A 24,942-nucleotide genomic window follows, 5' to 3' on the forward strand; every position below is an offset into this window, starting at 1 on the left:
GCATTCAAGGTGAGGACATTAGTGGCTAGGCCATCACGCCAGGCCAAGAATACCTGTATTTTCAACAATCATATTCCTGTCCTTAGGTATACTCCTTGGTACATATGCAGCAGCTATCCAATGAGTAATTAAAAGAAAAAGGCAGGCAGGTGTGGTGACTAAAATGAAAACATCCAACTATGAGTTAATATAAAAATAAAGCTTCTTTCGCATCGGATACACTGTATATGAGGCTTTGCCTTCCTGGCCACCAGTAGGCTTTATAAATATACTTTTCAATAGGAAGGAAACTGTCAAATGTTTCATAAGCAATTTGAGTAAAAGTATAACAACAATCCATTTAAAGAATCTGGCCCAAGTTTTGTAATAATGTCCAATCAATTATAATTAGCAAGCAAATGTGGGGGGAGCACTTTTTCTTCTCACTATAATTAATTGGAGGTAGAAAGAGGAGGTTTTAAAAGTTAAATTATTTTAGGGCCCGGCGCAGTGGCACAGTGGTTAAGGTCCTCGCCTTGCATGCCCGGGATCCCATATGGGCGCCGGTTCTATCCCGGCAGCCTTGCTTCCCTTCCAGCTCCCTGCCCGTGGCCCTGGAGAGCAGTCGAGGACAGCCCAAAGCTTTGGGATCCTGCACCCGCGCGGGAGACCCAGAAGAGGCTCCTGGCTTCGGATCGGCACAGCATCGGCCGTTGCACTCACTTGGGGAGTGAATCATCGGATGGAAGATCTTCCTCTCTGTCTCTCCTCTCTGTATATCCGCCTTTCCAATAAAAAAATAATAAAAATAAATCTTTAAAAAAATTTTTAAAAAATAAATAAAAGTTAAATTATCTGTTAAAATTTTCTCATTAAAATTAAGCTTTTGGCTGTGTCTCGGCACAGACCAGGTATCACTGGGCTGCAACAACCAACAACAAGATCCAGAATGGGTGTGACCAATTGAGCAAGGCCACTGTTCTTGCCAAGGCAATAGATGGACAAAGTCAAGCTAGGCCAACAATCTATTGGTGTGCGTGAGAATTGCCACAGGGAGGAGACTCGATGGAGGAGCTTTGGAAACTCTTTTATTGGCATGCAGTCCCTGCAGGTGAGCACAAGAAGCAAGGCAAGAAGCAGCCCAGACAATGCCAGATTACAGTACTAACCGGCATATATATGGGTGAGGTCTGGGGACAGACCACACTAAGCCAGCACCTAACACCCACTGGCAAATCTGAGAACCAGGGCAGGGGGCAGGAGGAGCCAGATCAGGCCACAACATCAGCCAATTCATATTAGGACCAGGACAGCAATCACACTAGGCTGGGATAGGCTGCAGCACCCACCAGTAGGAGCTGGAATGGGGGCAGAATAGACTAGACAAGCCTGTGCAATAAAATTATGGACGATGAGGTGAGGTGAGTCATGCCAGCCTGGCTTCATGTGTCCCAGGGACAGGGGATCTGACAGGGCTCCAGTAGTTTGGCTCAGGTCCTACAGTCTACCTGTGTGGTAGGGCCAGGTTCCTGAGCCCTGGGGATGTGGGAACCAGTGGGCCTTAGTTTGCCTGGCCCAGATCCTGGGGCCTACCTTAGGTGGGTGTCAGGTTTGTGAGCCCCAGGGGTAAGGGATATGGCAGGACTTGGGTCACCTATCCCATCTCCTGGGGCCTGCCTGTGAAGTGGGTTTCGGATTCATGAACCCTGGGAGCAGGAGATTCAGGACTCAGGTTGCCTGGCCTGGGTCCTGGGGCCTGCCTGCAAGGTGAGTACAGGGTTTATGAGCCCCAGGGTGGGGAATCCAGTTGGGTTTGGGTCACCTGGCCTGGGTCCTTGTGCTCGCCTACAAGGTGGGTGTTGGATTCGTGAGTTCCAGGAGTGCGGGATTTGGTGGGGCTTGGGTCTCAAGCCCCGAATCCAGGCACTCGCCTACTAGCTGGGGATCTGGCAAGGTTTGGGACAGCTAGCCTGGTCTTTGGACTTGCCTGCAAAAACATGTCCTACTTAATGAAAAAGGCAGAGCAGTGGACACAGGTCCTTTTGTAAAAGGAGAATATGGTAGTTCATTTGGTCCTGTAGCAGAACAAAACTGGACAACTACCCCAAACAAACAATGACAGCAAAAAATCTCAAAGAATGGAGCCAATGGACATCGGGAGTGTGACATCATCCCTGGATCAGTGCAATCGGCAGCACTTCAGAACCATCCAAACCACTTGGACAGAACCCTCAGAATATGTACACATTGAGACTCTGCGTTGATATGAAGTGGTGGTTCCTCATCTCTGGATATTGGGACGTGTGCAAAGTCATGAATGGTTTCCCCCTTTGTCTCTCCCCTTCTTCCAGAAACAACAAGAAATAGCAAATTTGGAAGCAATGAGTACATCCAATTTTCCTTATGCCTCAACCCTTCCCATCCTGATCCACCATTAAAAGCTGAAATTCATAATAAAAAAAAAAAAATTAAACTACTGGACCCAGCAGCATAGCCTAGTGGCTAACGTTTTTGTTTTGCAAGTGTCCCTTGGGATCCCATATGGGCACTAGCTCTTATCTTGGCTGCTCCACTTCCCATCCAGCTCCCTGAGTTAGCCGGGAAAAACAGCTGAGTACATCCCAAAGCTTTGGGACCCTGCATGCACGTGGGACACCTAGACTGCGCTCCTGGCTCCTGGCTTCAGATCAGGTCAGTTCAAGCCATTGTGGCTGCTTGAGGAAGAAACCAGCAAAAAGATCTTTCTCTGTCTCTCCTTTTCTCTGTAAATCTGCCTTTCCAATACAATAAAATAAATAAATAAATCTTTTTTTTTTTAATTAAGCTTTCAGGCATGGCCCAATTGGCTAATCCTCCCCCTTCAACCACCAGGATCCCACACGGACACCAGTTCATATCCCAACTGCTGTACTTTCCACCCAGCTCAATGCTTGAAACAGACCTGAGAAAGCAGCAAGCCTTTATGGCCATTTGGGGAGTGAACCAGCACATGTAAGCTCTTTCTCTATATCTCTATATCTCTCCTTGCCTCCTTAAATCTGTCTTTCCTATAAAAATAAATATTAAAAAAAAAAAGAAGAAGAATTAAGCTTTCAGGGCTGACACAATGGCTCAATTGGCTAATCCTCCACTTAGCTGGCTCACATCCCATATGGATACTGGTTCATGTTCCAACTGCTCCCTGCATAAGGACTGGGAAAGCAATGGAGGATAGCTCAAGGCCTTGGGACCCTGGGAGACCTGGAAGAGCCTCCTGGTTTTGGATGAGCTTGGCTTCATCTGTTGTAGCCATTTGGGGAATGAAATAGAGTACGGAAGATCTTTCTGTCTTTCTTCTCTTGGTAAACATATACCTTTCCAATAAAAGTAAAGTAAATCTTAAAAAAAATAAGCAAGCTTCACACAATTTCTAAGTTGTATACTAATTAATTAGTTGCCTCCAAATTAACCATGTAGTAAAACTAAAAGTCAAAGACAAAGTCAAAGTCAAATATTTAAACATTTTAATCTGCAAATTTAGTTTACTTGATGATCACATAGCACAAAAGGGCAGAAACTACTAATTTATTTGCGCAGAAAGATAAATGATCAAGAGTATAATAAAATTCTATGCATGACATTAAAAACACTTTGCTTTGGTTATGAAGTGTAAAAGTGGAGAAGGCTTTTAATTTAATAACTAGAGTTAATCTCCAAGTAAGAAATTTGAAGCACAAAAATACCTCATTTATCTTGCATAATTAAAAAAATAAGGACCATTTCTTTAAGTACTTAACTTTTTACAATGTTACAATTTTGAATAGGAATTTAATATATAAAAATGAACTTTTAAACATTTTAATTTCACTTAAGTAACTAAGGACCACCTTCAGTATTAATGTGCAAAGTTATAACACAATGACATATTTCCCCTCTCTACACCCTCCAGAAGATGCTGACTTCTTAATTCTCTCACCTTTTCTAATCATTTCGGTTCTCCTCACATTACTGTCAACTACAGCTATTTACTAGTTAAGCGCACCACTCATGGCCCCTACGGTGTAGGAAGAATGTGTAATAGCAAGAGAGATTTCTTAGAACTGTGGACCACAGCAACATAGTTTCGGCAGCAGGAGGCCCTGAAAAAATTTCTGTATGAATGACTTTTACACATTATTACTGTCTATTAAAATTACAGTTTCCATTTATATTTCCCCTGTTTTCTCCTGAAACATAAGTTATTCATTTCTTAGAAATGACCAAAAAACTTTAAAACCACCATGTGAAGGTATTGAGAGACACTGTGCCACACACTGTACAATTCATTATCATACATACATATAAAGAAGTGGCCTACTAGACTACCCCTCCCCCTTTAGTGCCAGCATCCCATATGGATGCTGGTTGGAGTCCCAGCTGCTCTACTTCTAATCCAGCTACCCACTAATGTGTCTGGGAAAGCAACAAAAGATAACCCAAGTCCTTGGACCCCTGCACCCATGTGGGAGACCTGGAAGAAGCTCCTGGGTCTAACTTCAAACCAATCTAGCCCCATCATTGCAGTCATTTGGAATGAGAACCAGCAGATGGAAAAATCTCTCTCTCCTTCTCTCTCTGTAAAATGTGCCATTCAAATAAATAAATCTTGAAAGAAAGTAAGAAAAATAAAGTTTAGTTCTAAAGATTACTTCATTCTTCAAAGATCATTACCCTTCATGAGTCATTCCATCTCCTCAGGATTCAAACCACTTTTTCAAAATATATGCTTGTACTTCAAGATGTCTATTTCCTTATGCAGAAGAGTTCCATTAAATTGAACTAACCGTAAATATGTCCAGTGTAAATATGAGAGGTATCATAATCAAGAACTTCATTTGATGTTTCTACTTTAAAATCATCACTGAAAAGGGAAGTGTCCCTCTTCATGCGTAGGTTGAAGTGTCTGCAAAACAGGATAAGGAGGAGAAAGAACACTAAGATCAAAAGGACCCAAATTTGTAAATGATTTTTTTATTTAATATGAACTACAGTATACAATGTATCTACTTAGGAAATATAATTAACAAGACTTTCTCATTTAAAAAAAAAATTCACCTCTAAAACCCACCTAGTGGTATAGTATATATACTTAACAGTAACCCATAAGATAGATTAATAAATGAAAGCATGCAGTCTTGTTTCTTCACAGTAAAACAAACTTAGAGATAAAAACAAGCTTTCTTACCCAATTACTACTATTCACTAGTACCGGTCTTTCCTTTTAACATTTGTGCAGTTTTAACCTTTTCCTGTACGTTCCATAACTTAAGATAACACACAGGAAGGCTGAAAATCTGCTAGGGTTGTTAAGATACTTTTCAGGGCACCTGCAAAGCAGATCACAGCTCCTGGGTTGCAATTTTAACTCCACTTCTGACTTCAGATTCCTGCTAATGCATACCCTAGGAGGCAGCAGGAATAACTCAAGCATATGACTTTCTGTCAAACTTCAAGAGACCCAGAATGAGCTGCAAGGCCCCAGCTTCAGCTCACTCCAGCCCAGGCTGCTGTGATCATTTGGGGAGTAAACTAGCAAATGGAAGACCTCTCTCTCTCTAAATCAATCAATTCCTTTCTCCCTCTTCCAGTCAAATTTAAAAAAAAAAATTAAAGAAACCCCATCCCACACACAAAAAAGCAAACACATAGAAAAGAAGCATATACATTAGATATTTCACATGCAGGCAAGGGTACATGTTATTTCTTTTGTGTGTGTACGTGCACACACACACATATTCTTTCCTTTACACACATACTTTTTCAACTCCTTTACTATCTCCCTAGATATTCCAAGTTTCGCAAATTTTACTCTCTTGCCTCAGTGCAATGTGGAAACCCCAAAATATTAGAATAATACCTAAAACCACAGCCATTTTAACTGTCCTCTACAAAAAAGAGGGAAAAACTAAAACATTCAAGAAAAATTAAATATTAGAGATGTCAGTCATCATTAATCTTTAAGATCTGACAAGAATCTAAAATTTAGAATCAAAGTTGGAATCAATTCTTAAGTCTAATAATTACTAGTTCAGAACTCCTGTCTGTGAAATGAAAACTATAAATTCTAACTATCTTATTACAGGAATTAAGGATTACAATGTTGCTAAGTCATTAGCACAGCACCTGGCACATAGCACAATCATTACTTAACACACAATCATTACATGTCTACACAGAACAAATTTTCTACTCAACGTTGTTGTTATTATTATGTATTTGCCAGACTTACCAACTCCTTTCCATTGGTTCACCCCCAAATGCGTGCAGCACCTCCCTGCATTCACCACCAGAGAAGCCCATGAAGTCGCATTGTTCTACAGTTTTTATTTAATTCAATCTCCAGAGTGTACCTCTTTTTTTTTAAGATTTATTTATTCTTATTGGAAAGTCAGATATACAGAAAAGAAGAGAGACAGAGAGGAAGATCTTCCATCCGATGATTCACTCCCCAAGTGAACACAATGGCCGGTGCTGTGCCGATTCAAAGCCAGGAGCCAGGAACCTCTTCTCGGTATCCCACCGGGGGTGCAGGGTCCCAAGGCTTTGGGCCATCCTTAAAGAATTTAATATTAAAAAGAACAGAGCCCAGCACAATACACTTGTGGCTAAATCCTCAACTTGCATGCACCAGGATCCCATATGGGCACTGTTTTGTGGCCATTCTGTTCCACTTCCCATCTAGCTCCCTGCTTCTGGCCTGGAAAAGCAGTTGAGAAATGCCTAAAGCCTTGGGTCCTTGTACCCACATGGGAGACCTAGAAGAAACTCCTGGCTCCTGGCTTTGAATTGGCTCAGTTCTGGACATTGTGGCCACTTGGGAAGTGAACCAGCAGACAGAAGACCTTTCTCTCTACCTCCATGTCTCTCTATAGATCTGCCTTTCCAATAGAAATAAATAAATCTTAGAGAAAAAAAATTTTTAAGGAACAAACTGGAACTGGCATGGTGCTATAGCAAGCTAATCATCCATCCACATGGGCACCAGTTCAACTCCTGGCTGCTTCTCTTCCAATCCAGCTCCATGCTAATTGTCTGGAAAATCAGCAGAGGATGGCCTAAGTCCTTGGCCCCTTCAACCACATCAGAAACCCAGAAGATACTGCAGGCTCTCAGTTTCATACTGACCCAGCTTTGACCATAGTGGACATTTGGGGAGTGAGCCCGAGGATACAAGATAAATAATTCAGTGTGTGTATGTGTCCTTCTCTCTGTAATTCTGCCTTTCAAATAAATAAATCTTTATGTTCAAAAAAAGGAAAGAAAAAAAAACCTAATCTCTATGACCACAGGAAAAAAACTGCTGAGTTTAAAAGCCTGTCTCTAAGGGCCCGGCGTGGTGGCGCAAGTGGTTAAAGGTCCTCGCCTTGCACGCCCGGGATCCCATATGGGCGCCAGTTCTAATCCCGGCAGCCCCGCTTCCCTTCCAGTTCCCTGCCTGTGGCCTGGGAAAGCAGTCGAGGACAGCCCAAAGCTTTGGGACCCTGCACCCACGTGGGAGACCCGGAAGAGGCTCCTGGCTTCGGATTGGCATAGTATCGGCCGTTGCGCTCACTTGGGGAGTGAATCATTGGACGGAAGATCTTCCTCTCTGTTTCTCCTCTCTGTATATCTGCCTTTCCAATAAAAAAAATAATAAAAATAAATATTTAAAAAAAAAAGCCTGTCTAAAACTTATATGCAAATGCAAATGACCCAGAATAACAAACAATTCAAGAAACAAGAAAATTAGAAGATCTATACCTGACTTTAAGACTTATTGTTCTAGTTATCAACATATTGCCCTTGAGTTCCTAATCCACAATGCCTAGTTGAATCTTGCAAATACTTCTCCTTTGACGACCAGCATGACCAGCACCAGCATTTATGTTTCATCAGTAGAACACTCTGAAGTGGCATGACAGGGGAAATCATCTTTCTGACCAGTTCCAGGGTGCTTTCATCCCAACTTCCAGAGGCATATATATGGGACATCCTTTTATACTCATTCTTCAACAAAACTGGTGTCCAGCTTTGCCTGGTAGTCCCTTGCTGACCAGTGTTGACCTACTAACTGCAGAGCAGCTCTGGCCCAAAAGAGAAGTTCTCAAACGAGTTGTCATTCCCATACCAATAATGTGTCAATCTTAACTTTGAAGAAAGAGCCCTCAAGTTTATCTAGATTGTGGATTCATGATTTTCAAAGAATATATACAAACTGGGTCTTTACCTCACAGTAATAGTACAAAAAGGCAGTATGATAAATCAAGTTCATCAAAGCATCTGACTCAAAGTCACAAAACTAGAATTAAGACTGGAATTCTTGTATCTGGTTGCTGTATATTGTTCTTTCTACCATACCCCAAATGCCTCATAAGCATGTGATGAAGAGTCAAGCCAGTACATGCTGAGTGTTGTAGACTTAATAAAATATTATCCGTCTTTCCCAAGCCACCTTTTAACAAACACGAGTAAGACATACAAACAAAAATACAGCCTCAATTGACTGTCACTGGTGTAAATGTGCTCTGTTTATTTTCCTCTATTTCCTCCATAAATTCTTTTTATTAAAGCTTGAGCCACGTTCTGTAGTTAAATTATACCCCTTTTTTAAATGTTTCCTTAAGCAATGTCAGTTCTTTTTATCAATATACATAATATTGCCATCAGGAATAAACTTTAGATTTCTTTCAAGAAAGCAAGTTTCCTATATAAAAAACATTATTTCATCTAAGAATGTTTTCTTGCTCTAACATTTAATCACTCCATAATTTTATAGGTCAACAGCACTCATATTTTGTCTCTCACCTTGATAATAGCAGTTCTATTATAATTTTGTTGGTTTTCCTTATAGTAAAGTTATAAAGAACAGAATCAAGTTTCAGGGGGTCAAAACCAGATAACAAACCTATTTGGAAAAGTGCCCCAAAGAGACACTGATATGCAGTTGTATCAATAATAGCGGGGCTTCCTCCCTTAGGCTCTAGAAAAGCACTCTACATCCCATAGCAAAGGCACTGGAACTATCTATGTTGCAAAGTAACATGGTCAATTATGTTAAGGATACAATCACCTAAATCTCCTGCAAGGTCATATACCTTTGTATAAGAACAGTTAAAATATAAAGTTGCCTTTTCCTTTAAAATTGCTGTATTAGTTCAAAATAGTATAGTTCTGATTCTCAGAACAAAGCAGCAACAAATAAAGTTACATACCCTTGAAGTAAAGGCATCATAAGGTAAAAAGCCTCAACTACTTAAATACCTTGGCTATACAGACAGAAAACCTGATTGAAAAAATCAAATATTATGGATCAATTATCTATTTCATTTCCACGACTACACTTAGACAAAGAGTAAAGTCCTGTTTTCAAATTATCTTATAGAAACCCTGTATTTTAAAAAAGAAAGGGGAGGATAAAGTAGCAAAACAAGTCTGAAAAGGAGAAAAGAGCCATTGCATTCTTTACTGGACAGTAACAATCTCCACAGAAAATTCTAGAAATCACCATTTAGAAAAACCACACTTATAGACTTAACTGATAGTTCTGTGGTAAATAAATTTTGCCTCACATAAGGAAATACATCTAAACAAGAACTCACAAAAGTTCCCAAGAAAGACAAAAATGAAACTAAAAGACGCAATGTGTAACAAGACAAACAGAGCAATAACATGAACTTTCCTCAAATAAAGGAGAGCCACTGGGAAGAAATTCCCATGATTACATATATTATATACATGACTACAAAAGAAGTATCTACTGAAAAGGAATCTAGGTCTTCAATTTAACGAAATAATGAATGACCTTTCCATCACACTAAAATATTGCTCCATTTTAGGATATATAGGTTGAATGTCCCTTGGACAAAATGTGTGGGATCAGAAGTGTTTTGCTTTTCCTACATTTTTGTATTTTGGGATATCTGCTAGTATCTGCTAGTAAAGAGACTTTACTAGCTGAACAATCATAGTCTGAAAATATGAAATGCTCTATAACATCTTACATTTCAGATCAGGAAAGCTCAAACCACTGAAAGGAGCTCAAAAATGACAAAAATACAAGACACTTTGCTGGTAAAAGATAAAAATAAAGTTCTGATCTACAAAGAGTAATTAATAGGTTCAAATCTAAAAGAATATCAAAAAAGAACCAGAAAAGAGGTTAAACTGATAAAACTGGAGGCCAGGATTATGACTCAGTTGGCTCAACACCACATAAAACATTGACATTCCATCCATGAGTGCAGGTTTGAGTTGGCTGCTCCAGTTCACAATTGAAGTGTCTGTAAAGGCTATAGAAGATGGCCCAAGTACTCAGGACTCTACCACCCTCATGCGATACCCAGATGGAGTTCCTGCCTCCTGGCATCAGCCTAGCACAGCCCATCACTGAATCCATTTGGGCTGTGGACCAGTGAATAGAAGGATGGATGGATGGATGGATGGATGGATGGGTGGATGGATGGATGGATGGATTTCTCTCTCTCTCTTCCCCGCTGCCCCCGTGTGTGTCTGTGTGTTTCTCTGTGTGTGTGCACTGCTTTGTGTCCTGGCTGTTCCACTTATAATTTAGTTTATAATCAATGGTCTGGGAAAGCAGCAGCACATGTCCTAAGTGTTCAGATCCCTGGGTGAAGCTTCTGGCTTTTGGCTTCAGCTTGGCCCAGCGCTGGCTGTTATACCATGTAGGAGGTGAATCACAGAGAAATCTTTCTGCAATTCTGACTTTCAAAATACATAAATAAATCTTTAAAAAAAGAAAGAGAGGTAAAATTAGCATTGTACATTTCTGCCTCAGAAATGCCATCCATTGTTAAGTTTGACAAAAAACAACCTCTAGGATCTCTTAAAATAATTTTTTACAAAATATAAGTTTAATAATATTTTATATTTTGATTCTATATAACATATTGGAATACCACTTTGGTTCTATATTGATCTATGTGAAAATTTGAATAAATACCTGTTTGGGATTTATCCTAGGTTGTTAGTATAGATTAGAAACTTTACTGCCAGATTATATAGTGATTTTCATACAATAATTATAGCAGCAATTTTGTGATTTATGCATATTTTAATGTGTTTTATTATTTTACTTATTTGAAAAAGCAGTGAGAGAGAAGATGAACCAGAAGGAAATAAAGAGGGAGAGAGAGATCTTTCATCTACTGGTTCACTCCCCCAAATAAACACAACGGCTGGAGGCGGGCCGTTTGGAAGTAAGGAGCCAGGAGGTTCCTCTGAGTCTGCATGAGGGTGTAGGGGCCCAAGTACTCGAGATATTTTCTGCTGCTTTCCCATGCACATTAACTAGGAGCTGGACTGGAAACGGAGCATCAAGGGCTTGAAGCAGTGTCCATATGAGATGCCAGTGTCACAGATGGTGGCACCAGCATCAGCCCTTAACATATGCCCTTTGGGGTAACTATCATTAAAGGAAAGCATAAGGGGTCATCTTAATTCTAAGCAGATCTTGTGTGAATGTCTAAAAAGCCAGATAATAAGTATCTGAAGTTGTGTTTAAAAAAGAGTTATACAGATTATTTTTGGTAGAAAGTAATTACATGTGCACTATTACTGAATTATATTTTTTCCTATTGCAAATACACGTCTGTTTAAACTTTTTCACTCTTCATAGTGTGTTATCTTTAATAGAATGAAAGTCAAACACGTCTAGTCACAATGCATAACATAGTAAACCTTATACAGACTGACTCACAGTAAACTGCAGCTGACTCATCCCAAATATAGTCATAACAAATGTAAATACAAATAATTTAAAAATATGTAAAAATAAAATAGAACTAATTATAACCAATTGGTACTAGTCAAATAATCATTTGGATATAAATATGGAATCACATTTTTAACTAAAATGTGTTAGAAAGGATTATACTGTCCATTCTTAAGGTACAAATTTAAAGCATAATAATTGAACAAATCTGAAATCGAATCAATTCTTACAAATGCAGTGTATTTATGTAGCTCAACATACTTCTTTCTCAAGCACCCTAGAGAACTATTCACAGGATCATGCAACAGGAGATTTCCCAGGTTCAGATCCTTTTTTCAGACTCTCAGCCAGTAGTTCTTTCTTCTGTGATTATCTACAACATTTTATCTGTAAAACATCACATCATATTTTGTCTAGTATCCAATGACTTGGATACATCTTACTGCTCCTAGTTTGTCCATGTTTGACTCACGATTCTACTACCCATGGCCTGCTAGGTAAAATAACTAACAGTCACTAATCATGTTACAGGTGACTAAGTGCATGTTCACTTATGTATAAGTCCTCTCTCTCTCTCTCTCTCTCACACACACACACACACACACACACACACACACACACACACACACGGCTAGAGATTTGGCTCTGCCACATACTGAGAAAAAATTATACGATAAATCTAATAAAAATCTAATAATATAGTAGGTATCCAGACCAAAGGCAGCTAGAATCTTACCTGTTCTGATGGGCAATCAAATCATTTTTAGAATATAATATCAAGTATATTTTAATGTAACCACTAAAAACACAGGAAGGCTACTGATTGCTTCTAATGTCACAGCAGTAATTAAGAATGATCTTCAAATATCTGAAGGGTCATAAAAAAATCACATGAATTGCTGTTGCTAAAATTTTTATCAGCAAAACAAACTTGAAATCAATATTTTTTCCCTTCTTCAAATCAAGGCAGATTTTAGAATCTGAAAGTACTTTTTTTAACAATAAATAATACTTTTATAATATGAAAAACATGTAATACATTTTCATGTGTAAAATATTTTAGGTTTCATAACATTTCTGATTATCTCAGTTCTCTTCCATTAAAATCTTTCTTAAGCACCTGTACTATATGTATAATACAACAATATTAAATAGTACCTAGAATTCCGCTTATAACAAATAAGAAAACACAGTTATAGAAAAATTAAAAATATATACATGAAAAAGACAGTACAAATAAAATGCCAATGGATTAGATAAGTAACTCAAAAGTTCAGACAAGGTATAAAGTGTCTAACTGACAGAAACTGCATCAAGCATTTAGAAGTGATCAGGATTTAGGATAAGTAATGCAACAAACTGTATCACAAGTTTTCAGAAAGTTCAAGGGAATATATATTATGAAAAAGCTATATCTGGATTTCAAATTTTCGTTATACAAAAATGAACTTATCTACTCCATTTTTTCAACAACCTTGTCTGATGTACCTTCACATTTGGTATAATCAGCAAATACTTAGAAGTTCATTCTGGGTGAAATACACATTTGATGCTGGTAAGTGAAATAAAGTTAAGTTTCGAATAGTAACTATGACTAATTTACAAAAAAATCTGAAGATTAAACTAAGAAATCCGGTGAACAATCACTAATGAAAGACATGTGGGCAACAAGTTGACATGAAAAACAGGCCTTTACCAAGTCACTTTGTAGCAGTATGTAGAGTAACCTTTAACGAAAACAGAGTGGAAGTCAGCGATCCTACCAGGAACTGAAAACAAGAGATCTTAATCAAGGCTACATCAGGAGAAAACTACAAAAGGAACAGGTTTACTGGTAAGACAGAAAATCTAACAAAGATCTCAAATGTTTTATATCCAAGAGCCTCTAACAAACAAAAAGATAAAATACTCTTAAGATTTGAGTCACTTAAGTCTGATTCAATCCTGGGCAATATATGTAAAGTGATTTCATTTCTGAGCCTTAATTTCCTTAGATACAAAACAATATTTATTATGGCCAGGCTGAGAAGATCCATTAGGAAAATGCACATAAAGCATCTATAATTCACTGAATAAACTTGATTTTATCTTTCTTCCTTGGCTGCCTTTTTTTTTTTAACCCTCAACAATTTTTTGAGAACTGAATGGTACAGTAGGTAACTTGTCTATCAGCTGGCATTTTAGAACAGATAAAATGAAGTTAATGAGATAAACAAATTCAGTGTTATACAGTCAGTGATTCACTCTGCTGGAAGCAGATGATAAAAAAAAGTCATAAAAACAATTAATGTGGGAAATTTTGAACACAGAATCTTCTTTAAAATATGAATGCTCTTCAAAAATTTCACAGAAAGTGGTGGATACTCGACTCAGAAGTTAAGACGCACGTATCCCAACCTAAATACCAGGGTTCAAGAACAGGATCTACTGAGATTTCCATCTTCCTGGTAAAGTACACCCTTGTAGCAGGTGATAGTTCAGGTTATTCGATAACTGCCACAGTGGAAGATCAAGACTGAGTTTTCGGCCCTGACAACAGCCTGGCCCAGCCTCAACCTGTGGAGCCATCTAGGTAGTAAATCACTAAATTGGAGCACACACTTTAACTTTCTGTCTGCTCCTTGAAAAAACAAATTTATAAACACATAACATGCTTTCAAAACACAATGGGTATTGGGCCCGCCGGCGTGGCCTAGCAGTTAAAGTCCTTGTCTTGAACGCGCCCGGGATCCCATATGGCCGCTGGTTCTAATCCCAGCAGCTCCGCTTCCCATCCAGCTCCCTGCTTGTGGCCTGGGAAAGCAGTTGAGGATGGCCCAAAGCTTTGGGACCCTGCACCCGTGTGCGAGACCCGGAAGAAGTTCCTGGATCCTGGCTTTGGATCGGCATAGCATCAGCCATTGCACTCACTTGGGGAGTGAATCATCGGATGGAAGATCTTCCTCTCTGTCTCTCCTCCTCTCTGTATATCTGACTTTCCAATAAATAAATAAATCTTTAAAAAAAAAATACCACAATGGGTATTATGAAAAAAGTAAGGATGAATTTCTTATTTTTTTTTTGTACTACAATAAATTTACCTTTTAATTCCATGAATTTCTTTTAATTTACCTTTTAATTATGTTTTGATTTCTTTTAATTATATTTTAATCTCCATGAATTTCTGAACTCCCTGGGTATCTGCAATCTGATTTCACAAGTTCAAAAATATTTAAATTTGACTATTTCCTTCAGCAACAGTCACAAGTTCACATATTTAAATGTATCATGACAATGGTAGAGCCCAACATCCTATTATTTGACTATTTCCTTAGCAACACAGAAGGACAATCAGTAACATGTATAACCAAATTCCTGTGGAAGCTGAATTTCCAAACAGGAACCTTTCCATTTAGAGAAGGAGTATTAAGTATAGTAATTTCTTCTTCAACCAGATGAACAGGGGAGAATTCCAGATACAGTCAGTTAGGTAACAGATTTACTCACCGTCCATGAGCATGGAAATCCAGACGCAAAAACTGGTCCTCATGTGAGACTGCTCTTTTGGTACGCTGGTGTTTTTGGTGTAAGGAATCCACATTGTAAGACAGTCCTTCATAATGTCTGATGTATTTATTTAAAGGATTTCCATACTGGCCTGTAAAAATTAGACAACAGTTTTAATCAGTATCATGTTGAAGGTCTTTCTCAGTCTAATATGATTTCTGTGATTATTTACAGTATCAAAAATACATGAATTGTGTCACTGACACAAATAACATTACCTATTCAACAAACATTATTTTTATGTTTTATAACTTAGTATAATAGAATTTTGACCATACACACACATTTGGGTGACAGCTGTAGGTTTGATTCAATGTTCCTTACCAGGTTGAGGAAGTTTCCTTTTATTCATAGTTTGCTGACAAAAAAACTCTCAATAACAAAACAAAATATAAATAAATAAGAATAAAACAAAAAAAGTAATAAAAAAAATCTCAAGAACAGATGCTGATTTTTCTCAGCTGCGTATTCTTTATTTTCAAACTTTTTTTTAATCAGCATTTTTTATTGGAAAGGCAGACATACAGAGAGGAGACGAAACAGAGAGAAAGATCTTCCTTCCAATAGCTCACTCCCCAGGTGGTCACAATGGCTGAAGCTGAGCCAATCCGAACCCAGGGGCCCAAAGCCTCTTCTGGATCTATGCAGGTGCAGGGTCCCAAGGCTTTGTTCCATCCTCAACTGCTTTCCCAGGCCACAAGCAGGGAGCTGGATGGGAAACGGGGCTGCCGGGAGGCGCCCATATGGGATCCTAATGGGTGCAAGGTGAGGACTTTAGCCACTAGCTACTGTGCCAGGCCCTATTTTTAAATTTACCTTTGTTTCATTTGAAAAGCAGAGCAAGAGAGAACCTCCATCTGTTGGTTTACAACCTCAACTACTCCCAATAGTCTTCAACATGCATGGCAGGGACCCAAGTACTTGAGCCATCAACTGCTGCCTTCCACGGTGCATTAGCAGTAAGTTAGCTTGAAAGTGAAGAAGCCAGAACTCAAAATAGGCACTCTGATACAGGATACACACACATCCCAAGTGACAAATTAACAACTGCACCAAATGCCAACTCTTCTTTCTACCTATTAAAATTATCACAGTTTTTTTTTCTTTTTATTTATTAAATATGGTAAGTTAAACTGATGAGTTAAACCATTCTTGTATCACTGATTACAAACTACTTGATGAAACCATTGCATTCAATTAGCTGTAATTTTATTCAGTATTCTTATCCAATTTTGGGGACATACTGGCCAATAATTTTCTCATACAATCCTTTGTCAAGTTTTAGTATTACAGCAAAAGTAAGAATAAGTTGAGAAATAATATTCTTTCAAGGTTCTGTACAAATTTATGCAACATGACTACTTTTCTTCCTTGAATGTGTCGTAGAATTCATCAGTGAATCCATGTTGGCCTTGGAGGATTTTATTGTCGTTATTATTGGTGCTGGTGGTGGTGTGTCTGTATGTAAAAAAAATAATAATAACTAAAATTTCAATTTCATAGAGTTAGGATAACTATTTTTCTTTGGATGATGAGGTTTACCCATGTCTTCCAAGTTGCTGAATTTATGGAGATAAGCTGCTCATAATACTGTCCATGTTATGTTTTCAGCACCTTTTGCATCTAATCATGCCACCTTTTTCCTTCCTGATGTAAACAGTCCCTAACTTCACTCCTTTGTTTCAGATCAGGATAGGTAGAAACGTACCAATCTTACTAATCTCAAAGAGATATCATTCGGTTCCTTTGATTTTTTTTCTTCCCTATTTTTTCTATTTTGCTGATTTTCAGTTTGGTCATTATTGTTCCCTTCTGCTTACTTTGAGTTTAACCTGGTCTTTTTTAATTTCATAAAGTGAAGTCATAGGTGGAAGACCTTTCTTCTTTTCTAACATGGATCTTTGCAGCTTTAAAACTCAAATACTGCTTCGGAAGCAGCTCACAAACTGCTACATTTCATTGTTATTCTGTTCAACACACTTTTAATATTTCTTTTGATTTCTTCTTTGACCCATGTGTGATACTTGGAAACCTGTTATTTTCTAAATATTGAAGATTTTCATCTACATTTCAGTTGTTAACTTCTAATTTAATAGCCAGTGAATATTCTATGCATGATGCAACCCTTCAAATACACTGAGGTTTGTTTTGACTGAAAATAGAGTTTCCTTTGGCATGTTGCACGTACATTTGGAAAGATTTTGAATTTTGTTTATCATTGCATGGGTGTTCTAGAAACACCAATCTCTATTCTTACTGATAAGATGTTTTATAAATATAAATATCAATTGGTTCAGGATGGTCAAAAGCTTTCTCAATCTTTCACAATCTTACTGATTTTCTAACTGTTCAAATATATGATTGCAACTTTGTCTTTCTCCATATAGGTCTTACTTCTCATATTTTTAAGCTGTAGTATTACAGATGCAAATGTGCATTAGCTACATATCTGATACTAACTAAACCATTCCACCCCTTTTCATTTAAAAAATTTTACTTTAGGGGCCAGCACTGTGGCATAGCCACAACTGAAGCTGCTAGCTACAAAAGTGGCATCCTTGTGAGTGCCAGTTCATATCCCACTCCCAACTAATGGCCTGGAAAAAGCAGCAGAAAATAGCCCAAGTATTTAAGGGTCCTGCAGCCACCTGGGGAGTGAAGCAACAGCTGGAATTTCTCTGTATCTAGCTCCCTGTGTCTGTAACCCTGACTTTCAACAGTCAGTGCTAGGTCAAGGTCAGGAACAAGAAGCTTCATCTGGGTCTCCCAGGTGAGTGGCAGACTCTCAGACACTGAGGCCATCTTCTATTGCCTTTCCTAAACAGAAAACTGATCAGAAGTGGAGCAGCCCGGAAATGAACAAGGGCCCACATGTGATAGTCTTTTTAGGTGGCTTTTCCTACTACATCATGCCAGCACCTCCTTCTCCTTTGATGTATCTTTTGCTATTATTTTATATCTGATCTGTATATTTATATTTAAAGTGAGTTTCTTTTAAGCAGTATGCCAGTATAGTAGATTTTGCTTTTTACCCAATCTGGCAATCTCTGGGGTGCTTAAGCCATTTATATTTAAAAAGTGAGTATTAATGTGATTAGGTTCAAACCTACCATATTGCTATTTTCTGTCTGATCTATGTTCCCATATCCTCCGACTGCCTTCAACTGAACTAATTTTTCATTCCATTTTATCTTTAAGTTGAACTCAGACCTACAACTCTTTGGCTATTTCAGGAATTGCTTTAAGGTTCATAGGCTACATCTCTAACTCACCTCGCCCTACCTACCTTCCAGTGACATTACACCACTTTAGATATAAGAAGCTGATAATAGTGTAGTTACATTCCTCTTTTTCTGGTTGGTAGGCTACTGTCATTATTTATTTTAATTAGACATATCTTACATGCCCTATAATAAAATGCTATTGTTTCAATTTAAATAATTGCCTCTTTAAAAAATCATTTATTTGAAAAGCAGTGACAGTGAGAGAGATAGATCTTCCATTTGTTGGTTCACTCAAATGCCCACACAGCCAGGGACGGGCCAGGTAGAAGGCAGGAGTGGGGAATTCCATCCAGGTCTCCCAGGTGGATAGCAGAGACTGGAGTACCTGGGCCAGTAACTACTGTCTTCCAGATGCAACAGCAGATGCTTAATTGGAAGCAGAAATAGCCAGGACTCAAATCAGTGCTCCAGTGATTTTTTTTTCTCCAAATTCCTGGTTTAATAAGGACTTGTTTTTGAGGGAAAAAGGTCCCAACATCAGGCTGTTCACCAAAATAACCCACAGTATCAACTTAAGAAAACAAATATTAAGACTATTACACTGTTTTTTCTAGAGGATGCATTTGACATGCCAACTTTCATTCACAAAAATACATTGTTACAGTTGTGTTGAACAGCCCCACACAGCACTGTTAAGTGGGGTAGAGCACACACACCTTTAACTCAAAGCTGCTCCCAGGTGCTACTCAGCTAAATGAGATGGCCTTTGCAGTTAGGGAAGCAACTACAGAACTCATGTATGCATGGAAAGAACTATATTCCCTGCATTAAAAAGAGATTATTTTGGAGACAGTCGATAAAAACCATACATACTTTTTTATTGTTAAGTCAAAGAGGTATCAAAATTAAAAGCAAAAATTACAGGGCAAGACTTAACAAAACTACCAGGAGCATCAAAGGAAATGAAAATGGGACTAGGCGCAGGGAAATGAATTAATGAACACAGGAAAGACAAGGATGGGTCGAACAGTGAGCATGTGATGAAGATACTAGGAGAGAGGATCTGGTGAAAATTTTGATCTTAGACAAGCGCCTAGATAAAGAAATAATGGGATAAGATGCTAATCCCCACTATGTACTTAAGAGTCATCCTCTCCTTCCTCAGCCTCTTTTTCACCATCCTTGATCAACTACAGCTGGTCATCCCCCGATCTTCATTATCATCGTCATCCAGTAGGCCCCCCTCCTCAGCAGAGTCATCTGTACCCCCCTCAGACTCCATCTTCACATTAGTCTCATCTTTCTTCAGGGAACTGCTGCTCTTTTCCTCTTCTGACTTATCATTCTTCATCTCTACTGCTTGTTTGCTCTGTTTCTTTTCAATTTTTTCCAGGCTTTCCAGAAGAGACTCCACTTTTTGTTTTATTTGGGTCAGCTCCTTCTTAATGAACTGAAGGTCATATCCTTTCAATTTTCCAGATTTGGAAGAAGATCCTCGTGGTCCGCTCTTAGAGTTTAAGTCACTTTTCTCCCTTCTTGAGGTGTTTCCTGATACGCGCTGGTGTTTAGAGGGCGCTACAACCCGAGCAATAGGAGGAGGAGGAGGAACACGTGCTGGGTAACTGTACATCCTGTCATAATAATCACGTTGAAAGTCATAGTCCAAGTCAAGGAGGAGCCGTACATCTCCGCTGCAGATCATTTCACGCCTGCTTTCCCTCGGTTCACTTTTGGCTCTGCAGCCAGATTAATATCTAAAACCTGGCCAGCAACTGGCCCAGACAACTGGCTCTAAAAGATTTTAAACAATGTGTGTTTTTTTAAAATCATTTGTATTTTTCATCTCCAGTGTACTTCATTCCTTTGTCTGGATCCCTGTTTTTATCTGATGTTTGTTTTCCCTCAAAGTAAATGATTTCCTTTAACATTTCTTCTACTGGTAATAAATTCTTTCCAGTTATAGTATCTGAACAAGACCCTCTTTTGTCTTTTCTTTTTTAAAAGATAAAAAGACTGAATGCTAATTGTTTAGAAAGTGACCAAGAAGAAAATGTATAGGCAATGATCTCACCTACCATCCCCTGATCCTTGACCCTTCCCACTCTGATCAACTGTGTAATCATCACTAATAAAATTAAAAAAAAAAAAAAAGTGACCAAGAGTGGACAGATTCTAGCCAGTTCTGGGCCAAGCAACCATCAGGAGCCAAGAACTCCCTCTGGGTCTCTCACAGTACAGGGGCCCAAGCACCTGAGCAATCATCTGCTACCTTCCCAGGAGCATCAGTAGGAAGCTGGTTTGGAAGCAGAGAAGCCAAGACCTGAACCTGCACTCACATTTGGGATGCTGGTGTTGGAAGCAGTGGCTCATCTAGGAGCATAAGAACACTGGCCCTCTGTTTTTAAAAGGTACTATCATTTACACAGAATTGTAGATTGACAGAAATAATCTTTTTCATAAGGCTTATGAAATGCTATTCTATGCTCTGCTTTTCTTTTTACACTTTCTGATGAAAAGAAGAAAAAAAAAATCTATGGTCATCCTGATCTTTGTTCCTCTTAGTATAATGTATCTCTTGCCCTAGTAGCTATTAAGATTTCTCGCCTTATTATTGGTGCTCAGGAATGTAAACATGACATGCTTTACTATAGTTGCCTTTGTATTTTTTGAGCTTTGGCTTCAATAAATTTCTTGGGTCTATGAGTTTATAGTGTAGTTTTTCAGTTATTACTTCTTCAAAAATTTTTGACGCTCTTCACCATTCCTTCTCCCTTAAACATTAGATTTGTCATTGAAAATTTTCCTACAACCCACTAACTTTTCCATACCTTTTCATTCTTCCTGTTTCACAGTAGGTAAATTCTAATGCTATCCTCCAGAATACCAGTATTCTGCAACATATAATCTGCTGTTAATGCCATTCAGGACATTTTCTACCCAAAATATGGTTGAGGGGATGGCACAGCAAGTAAAACCACCACTTGCAGTGCTGGCAAACCTGTGCTGGGGCAGGTCCAGCTGCTATACTTCCAAATCAACTCACTGCTATCACACCTGAGATACAACAGAAACTAACCCGAATACTGAACCCCTACACCCAGCTGGGAGACACAGATGAAGCTACCTCCTGCTTTGGACTGGCCAAGCTCCAGTGGTTGCTTTCTTTAAAATTACAACTTTAGTATCTATAAATTAACTTTTTTTTTAAGATTTATTTTTTTTTTATTTTTTTATTGGAAAGGCAGATATACAGAGAGGAAGAGACAGAGAGGAAGATCTTCCGTCTGATGATTCACTCCCCAAGTGAGCGCAACAGCCAACGCTATGCCGATCCAAAGCCAGGAGCCTCTTCCGGGTCTCGCACATGGGTGCAGGGTCCCAAAGCTTTGGGCCATCCTCGACTGCTTTCCCAGGCCACAAGCAGGGAGCCGGAAGGGAAGCGGGGCTGCCGGGATTAGAACCGGCGCCCATATGGGATCCCGGGCATGCAAGACGAGGACCTTAACCACTGTGCCACCGCGCCGGGCCCTATAAATTAACTTTTATAATCAATACATTCAGGAATAACAACAACAAGGAAAACTGGATTGAAATCCTAACACTTCTAAGCAATGAACAAAAACAGAGCTGTTTATATACCTTTCTTAAGTTTCAGATTTTTCTTTTTTATTTTTAAAATGGAGCCAATAACTACCCTAAATGCATATAAATTGCCTAACACAAAGGATGGCATACAAGGACCACTCAGTTTAAATTATTATCAAATTACTTCACAGCTTTCTTAAAAGCATTCTTAGGAGATGCAAAAGAAATAGAGTTGTAAATCTCGGCAAAAATCAAAGAAAATACAGTGAAGCAAATATATATGAGACAACAAAGGCCACTATTACGGAACTTGAAACAAAATCAAAATCAACCCATGGAATCAGACTTCAGACCAAGATACCTCACATATTTAAAAATATGTTTTTCATTTATCTAAATGGCAGAGTGTCAAAGAGACAGAAGCAGAGGCAGTTCTTTCACCTGCTGGTTCACTCCCCAAATGCTAACAATCTGGGCTGAGTCACACGAAAAACCAGGAGCCAGGAACTCCATATGGGTCCCCCTGGGAGTGGTAGGGGCCCAAGCACCTGTGCCATATTCCACTGCTTTCCCAAGCACCTTAACAGGAAGCTGAATCTAAAGTGGAGCTACCAGGATTCAAACGAGACCTCATATGAAATGCTAGCAACCCAGGCAAAAGCCTAAGTCACTACGCCACATCAGCCTCTTCAATAATATCTTATTTTCACTTGTATTCCTTTGATAGCGCAAGCTGAAACTAGAATTATATTAAATAGCTGTGATGAGAGTGGGCATCCTTGTTTGGTCCTGGACCTTCATAAAAATAGTCCTAGCTTTTCCAAATTCAACATATATTGCCTGTGGAACAGTCATTTATTGCCTTGATTATGTTGAGGAATGCTCCTTCCATACTCAATTTGTATAAGGTTTTGTCATGAAAGGATATTCCATTTTATCGAATGTTTTATATTGAGATAATCATGGTTTTTACTCAACTTGTAAATGTTATGTATCACATTCACTGATTTGTATAAGCAGGAGTCAAGTTACCCTCTTTGCAGATCACATGATTATATGTGGAAATTGCAAAACAAAAAACTTTACTAAGAGACAGCTAAACTCATAGAGAGCTTAATAGACTTGCAGAATATAAAACCAATACACAAAAAATCAACACCTTTGCAAACATAAACATTTCCATGGCTGAGAAAGAATATGCAAGATCAATTTCATTTGGGGCCAGCTGCTCCTCTTTCTACACAATTTCCTGGTCCTGCCCTGTGAAAACAACCTGCACGTGCATGCCAGATGTGGAAGGAACTCCTGTCTCCTGTCTTCAGACTGGCTAAATTCTGGTCATTGTGGCCTCTTGAGGACTGAATCAGCTGATGGAAGATCTTACTGCCTTTCCTTCTCTCTGTAAATCTGCCTTTCAAAAAAAAATCTTTTTTAAAAAAATCAAAGAGTTCACAGAGGCAAAAATCAAAAAGTTCTGGCTCTGGACATGATGGGATCCCATATGAGGGCCGGTTTGTATCCCGGCTTTTCCAGTTCCCATCCAGCTCCCTGCTTGTGGCCTGGGAAAGCAGTAAAGGATGGTACAAACCCTTGGGACCCTGCACCTACAAGAGAGACCCAAAAAAACGTCAAAGCTGTCTACCAACAGATGACTGCAAAAAGAAAATGTGGTACATACCACACACACTGTGGAATACTACTCAGCCATTTAAAAAGACAACTTGTCTTTTAACAAAATGGATTCAACCGAAAACCATTATTCATAGCAAAATAAGCCAGTTATAAAGAGATAAATATTATGTCTTCTCTAATATGTGGCAGCTAATATAGAACACACACCAAAAAAAGGTACAGAATAAGATGTTCACTATAGGGTAGAACTGTCCTTTTCAGCCCATGCTTTACTCCAGTGCAAATAGGGTTTTGTGGTCTTTACTACATTTTACTTGTTGAATTTTACAATTATTGGTCAAATTAAGCCTGTGAATATAGAATGGATTAAAACTGTAGCTATACAAAATACTACTGAAGAGAAGGAGAAGGAGGAGGGGTTTGGCAGGGAAGAAGGAGAGCAGGGGAAATACATTTACCACCTTGGAGCTCTGCCTACAGAAGGCATGGAATTTGTTTTCTCTAATATAAAGAAAATTTAAGGTCTATTTATTTTTATTTGAAAGGCAAATTTACAGAGGAGAGTCAGAGAGACAAATCTTATCATCACTGGTTTATTTCCCAAAATGAGTATCACAGCTAGAGCCAAATCAATTTGAAGCCAGGAGCCAGGAGTTTCCTCCAGATCTCACACAGGAGTACAGGAGCCCAAGGACTTAAGCTATTCTCTGCTTTCTCAGGACATAAGCAGGGAGCTGGATCAGAAGTGGTACAGAGCCTGGCACAGTACCCTAGTGGTTAGATCCTCCCTTGCATCCGCCAGGATCCCATAGGGGCACCAGTTCATATCCTGGCTTCTGCACTTCCCTACCAGCTCTCTGCTTCTAACCTAGGAAAACAGCCAAGGATGGCCCAAAGCCTCGGAACCCTGCTCCCACATGGGAGACCGGAGGAGGTTCGGAGAGGTCCTGGCTTTGGATCAGCTCAGCTCTAGCCATTACGCCCACTTGGGAAATGAATCAGCCAACAGCTCTTCCTCTCTCCCTCTCCGTACATCCAACTTTCCAATAAAAATAAAATAGATCTTTTTTTTTAATTAATTTCATTCAAAATACAAGAAATTTTTGAATGCTTTGGAATAAATTTGATCAAGAATGTGAGAAAATTCAATAATTAAAACTATAAAACATTAAAGAAAAGAGAGGCCAGCATGATTGCACAGTAGGTAAAGCTGCCACTTGTGGCACCAGCATCCCATCTGGGTACCAG

At 38.9% G+C, this 24,942-nt stretch overlaps 2 protein-coding genes across 4 annotated transcripts in view; both read right to left on the reverse strand.

Annotated features, from left to right (window-relative positions):
* The window catches only part of ADAM10 (ADAM metallopeptidase domain 10), a 120,915-nt gene that overhangs the window by 70,373 nt on the left and 25,600 nt on the right, over window positions 1–24,942 (reverse strand). The window contains exons 2-3 of one of the 3 annotated variants that reach the window (XM_040968960.1): window positions 15,194–15,344; window positions 4,782–4,900 (exon numbers count right to left, since the gene is read on the reverse strand). In XM_040968960.1, the coding sequence (XP_040824894.1) occupies window positions 4,782–4,900; window positions 15,194–15,344 (270 nt within the window). Of the gene's footprint in view, window positions 1–4,781; window positions 4,901–11,937; window positions 12,077–15,193; window positions 15,345–24,942 lie in introns of those variants that run through there. The other 2 variants (XM_040968961.1, XM_040968962.1) reach the window with 2 other exon arrangements.
* On the reverse strand, window positions 19,335–20,325 carry LOC121148715 (heterogeneous nuclear ribonucleoprotein C-like). Its single transcript, XM_040968963.1, has one exon. It carries the CDS (start codon window positions 20,177–20,179, stop codon window positions 19,664–19,666), a length of 516 nt encoding a protein of 171 aa, XP_040824897.1. The 5' UTR covers window positions 20,180–20,325; the 3' UTR covers window positions 19,335–19,663.

The sequence above is a fragment of the Ochotona curzoniae genome, unplaced genomic scaffold (genome assembly GCF_017591425.1).
Source record: "Ochotona curzoniae isolate NIBS_2020 unplaced genomic scaffold, NIBS_Ocur_1.0 scaffold_4701, whole genome shotgun sequence".
Taxonomy (NCBI): domain Eukaryota; kingdom Metazoa; phylum Chordata; class Mammalia; order Lagomorpha; family Ochotonidae; genus Ochotona; species Ochotona curzoniae.

What these genes read in the sequence shown, in the direction of transcription:
- LOC121148715 (XM_040968963.1), bottom strand. Translation starts at nt 20,179, where the DNA reads ATGATCTGCAGCGGAGATGTACGGCTCCTCCTTGACTTGGACTATGAC.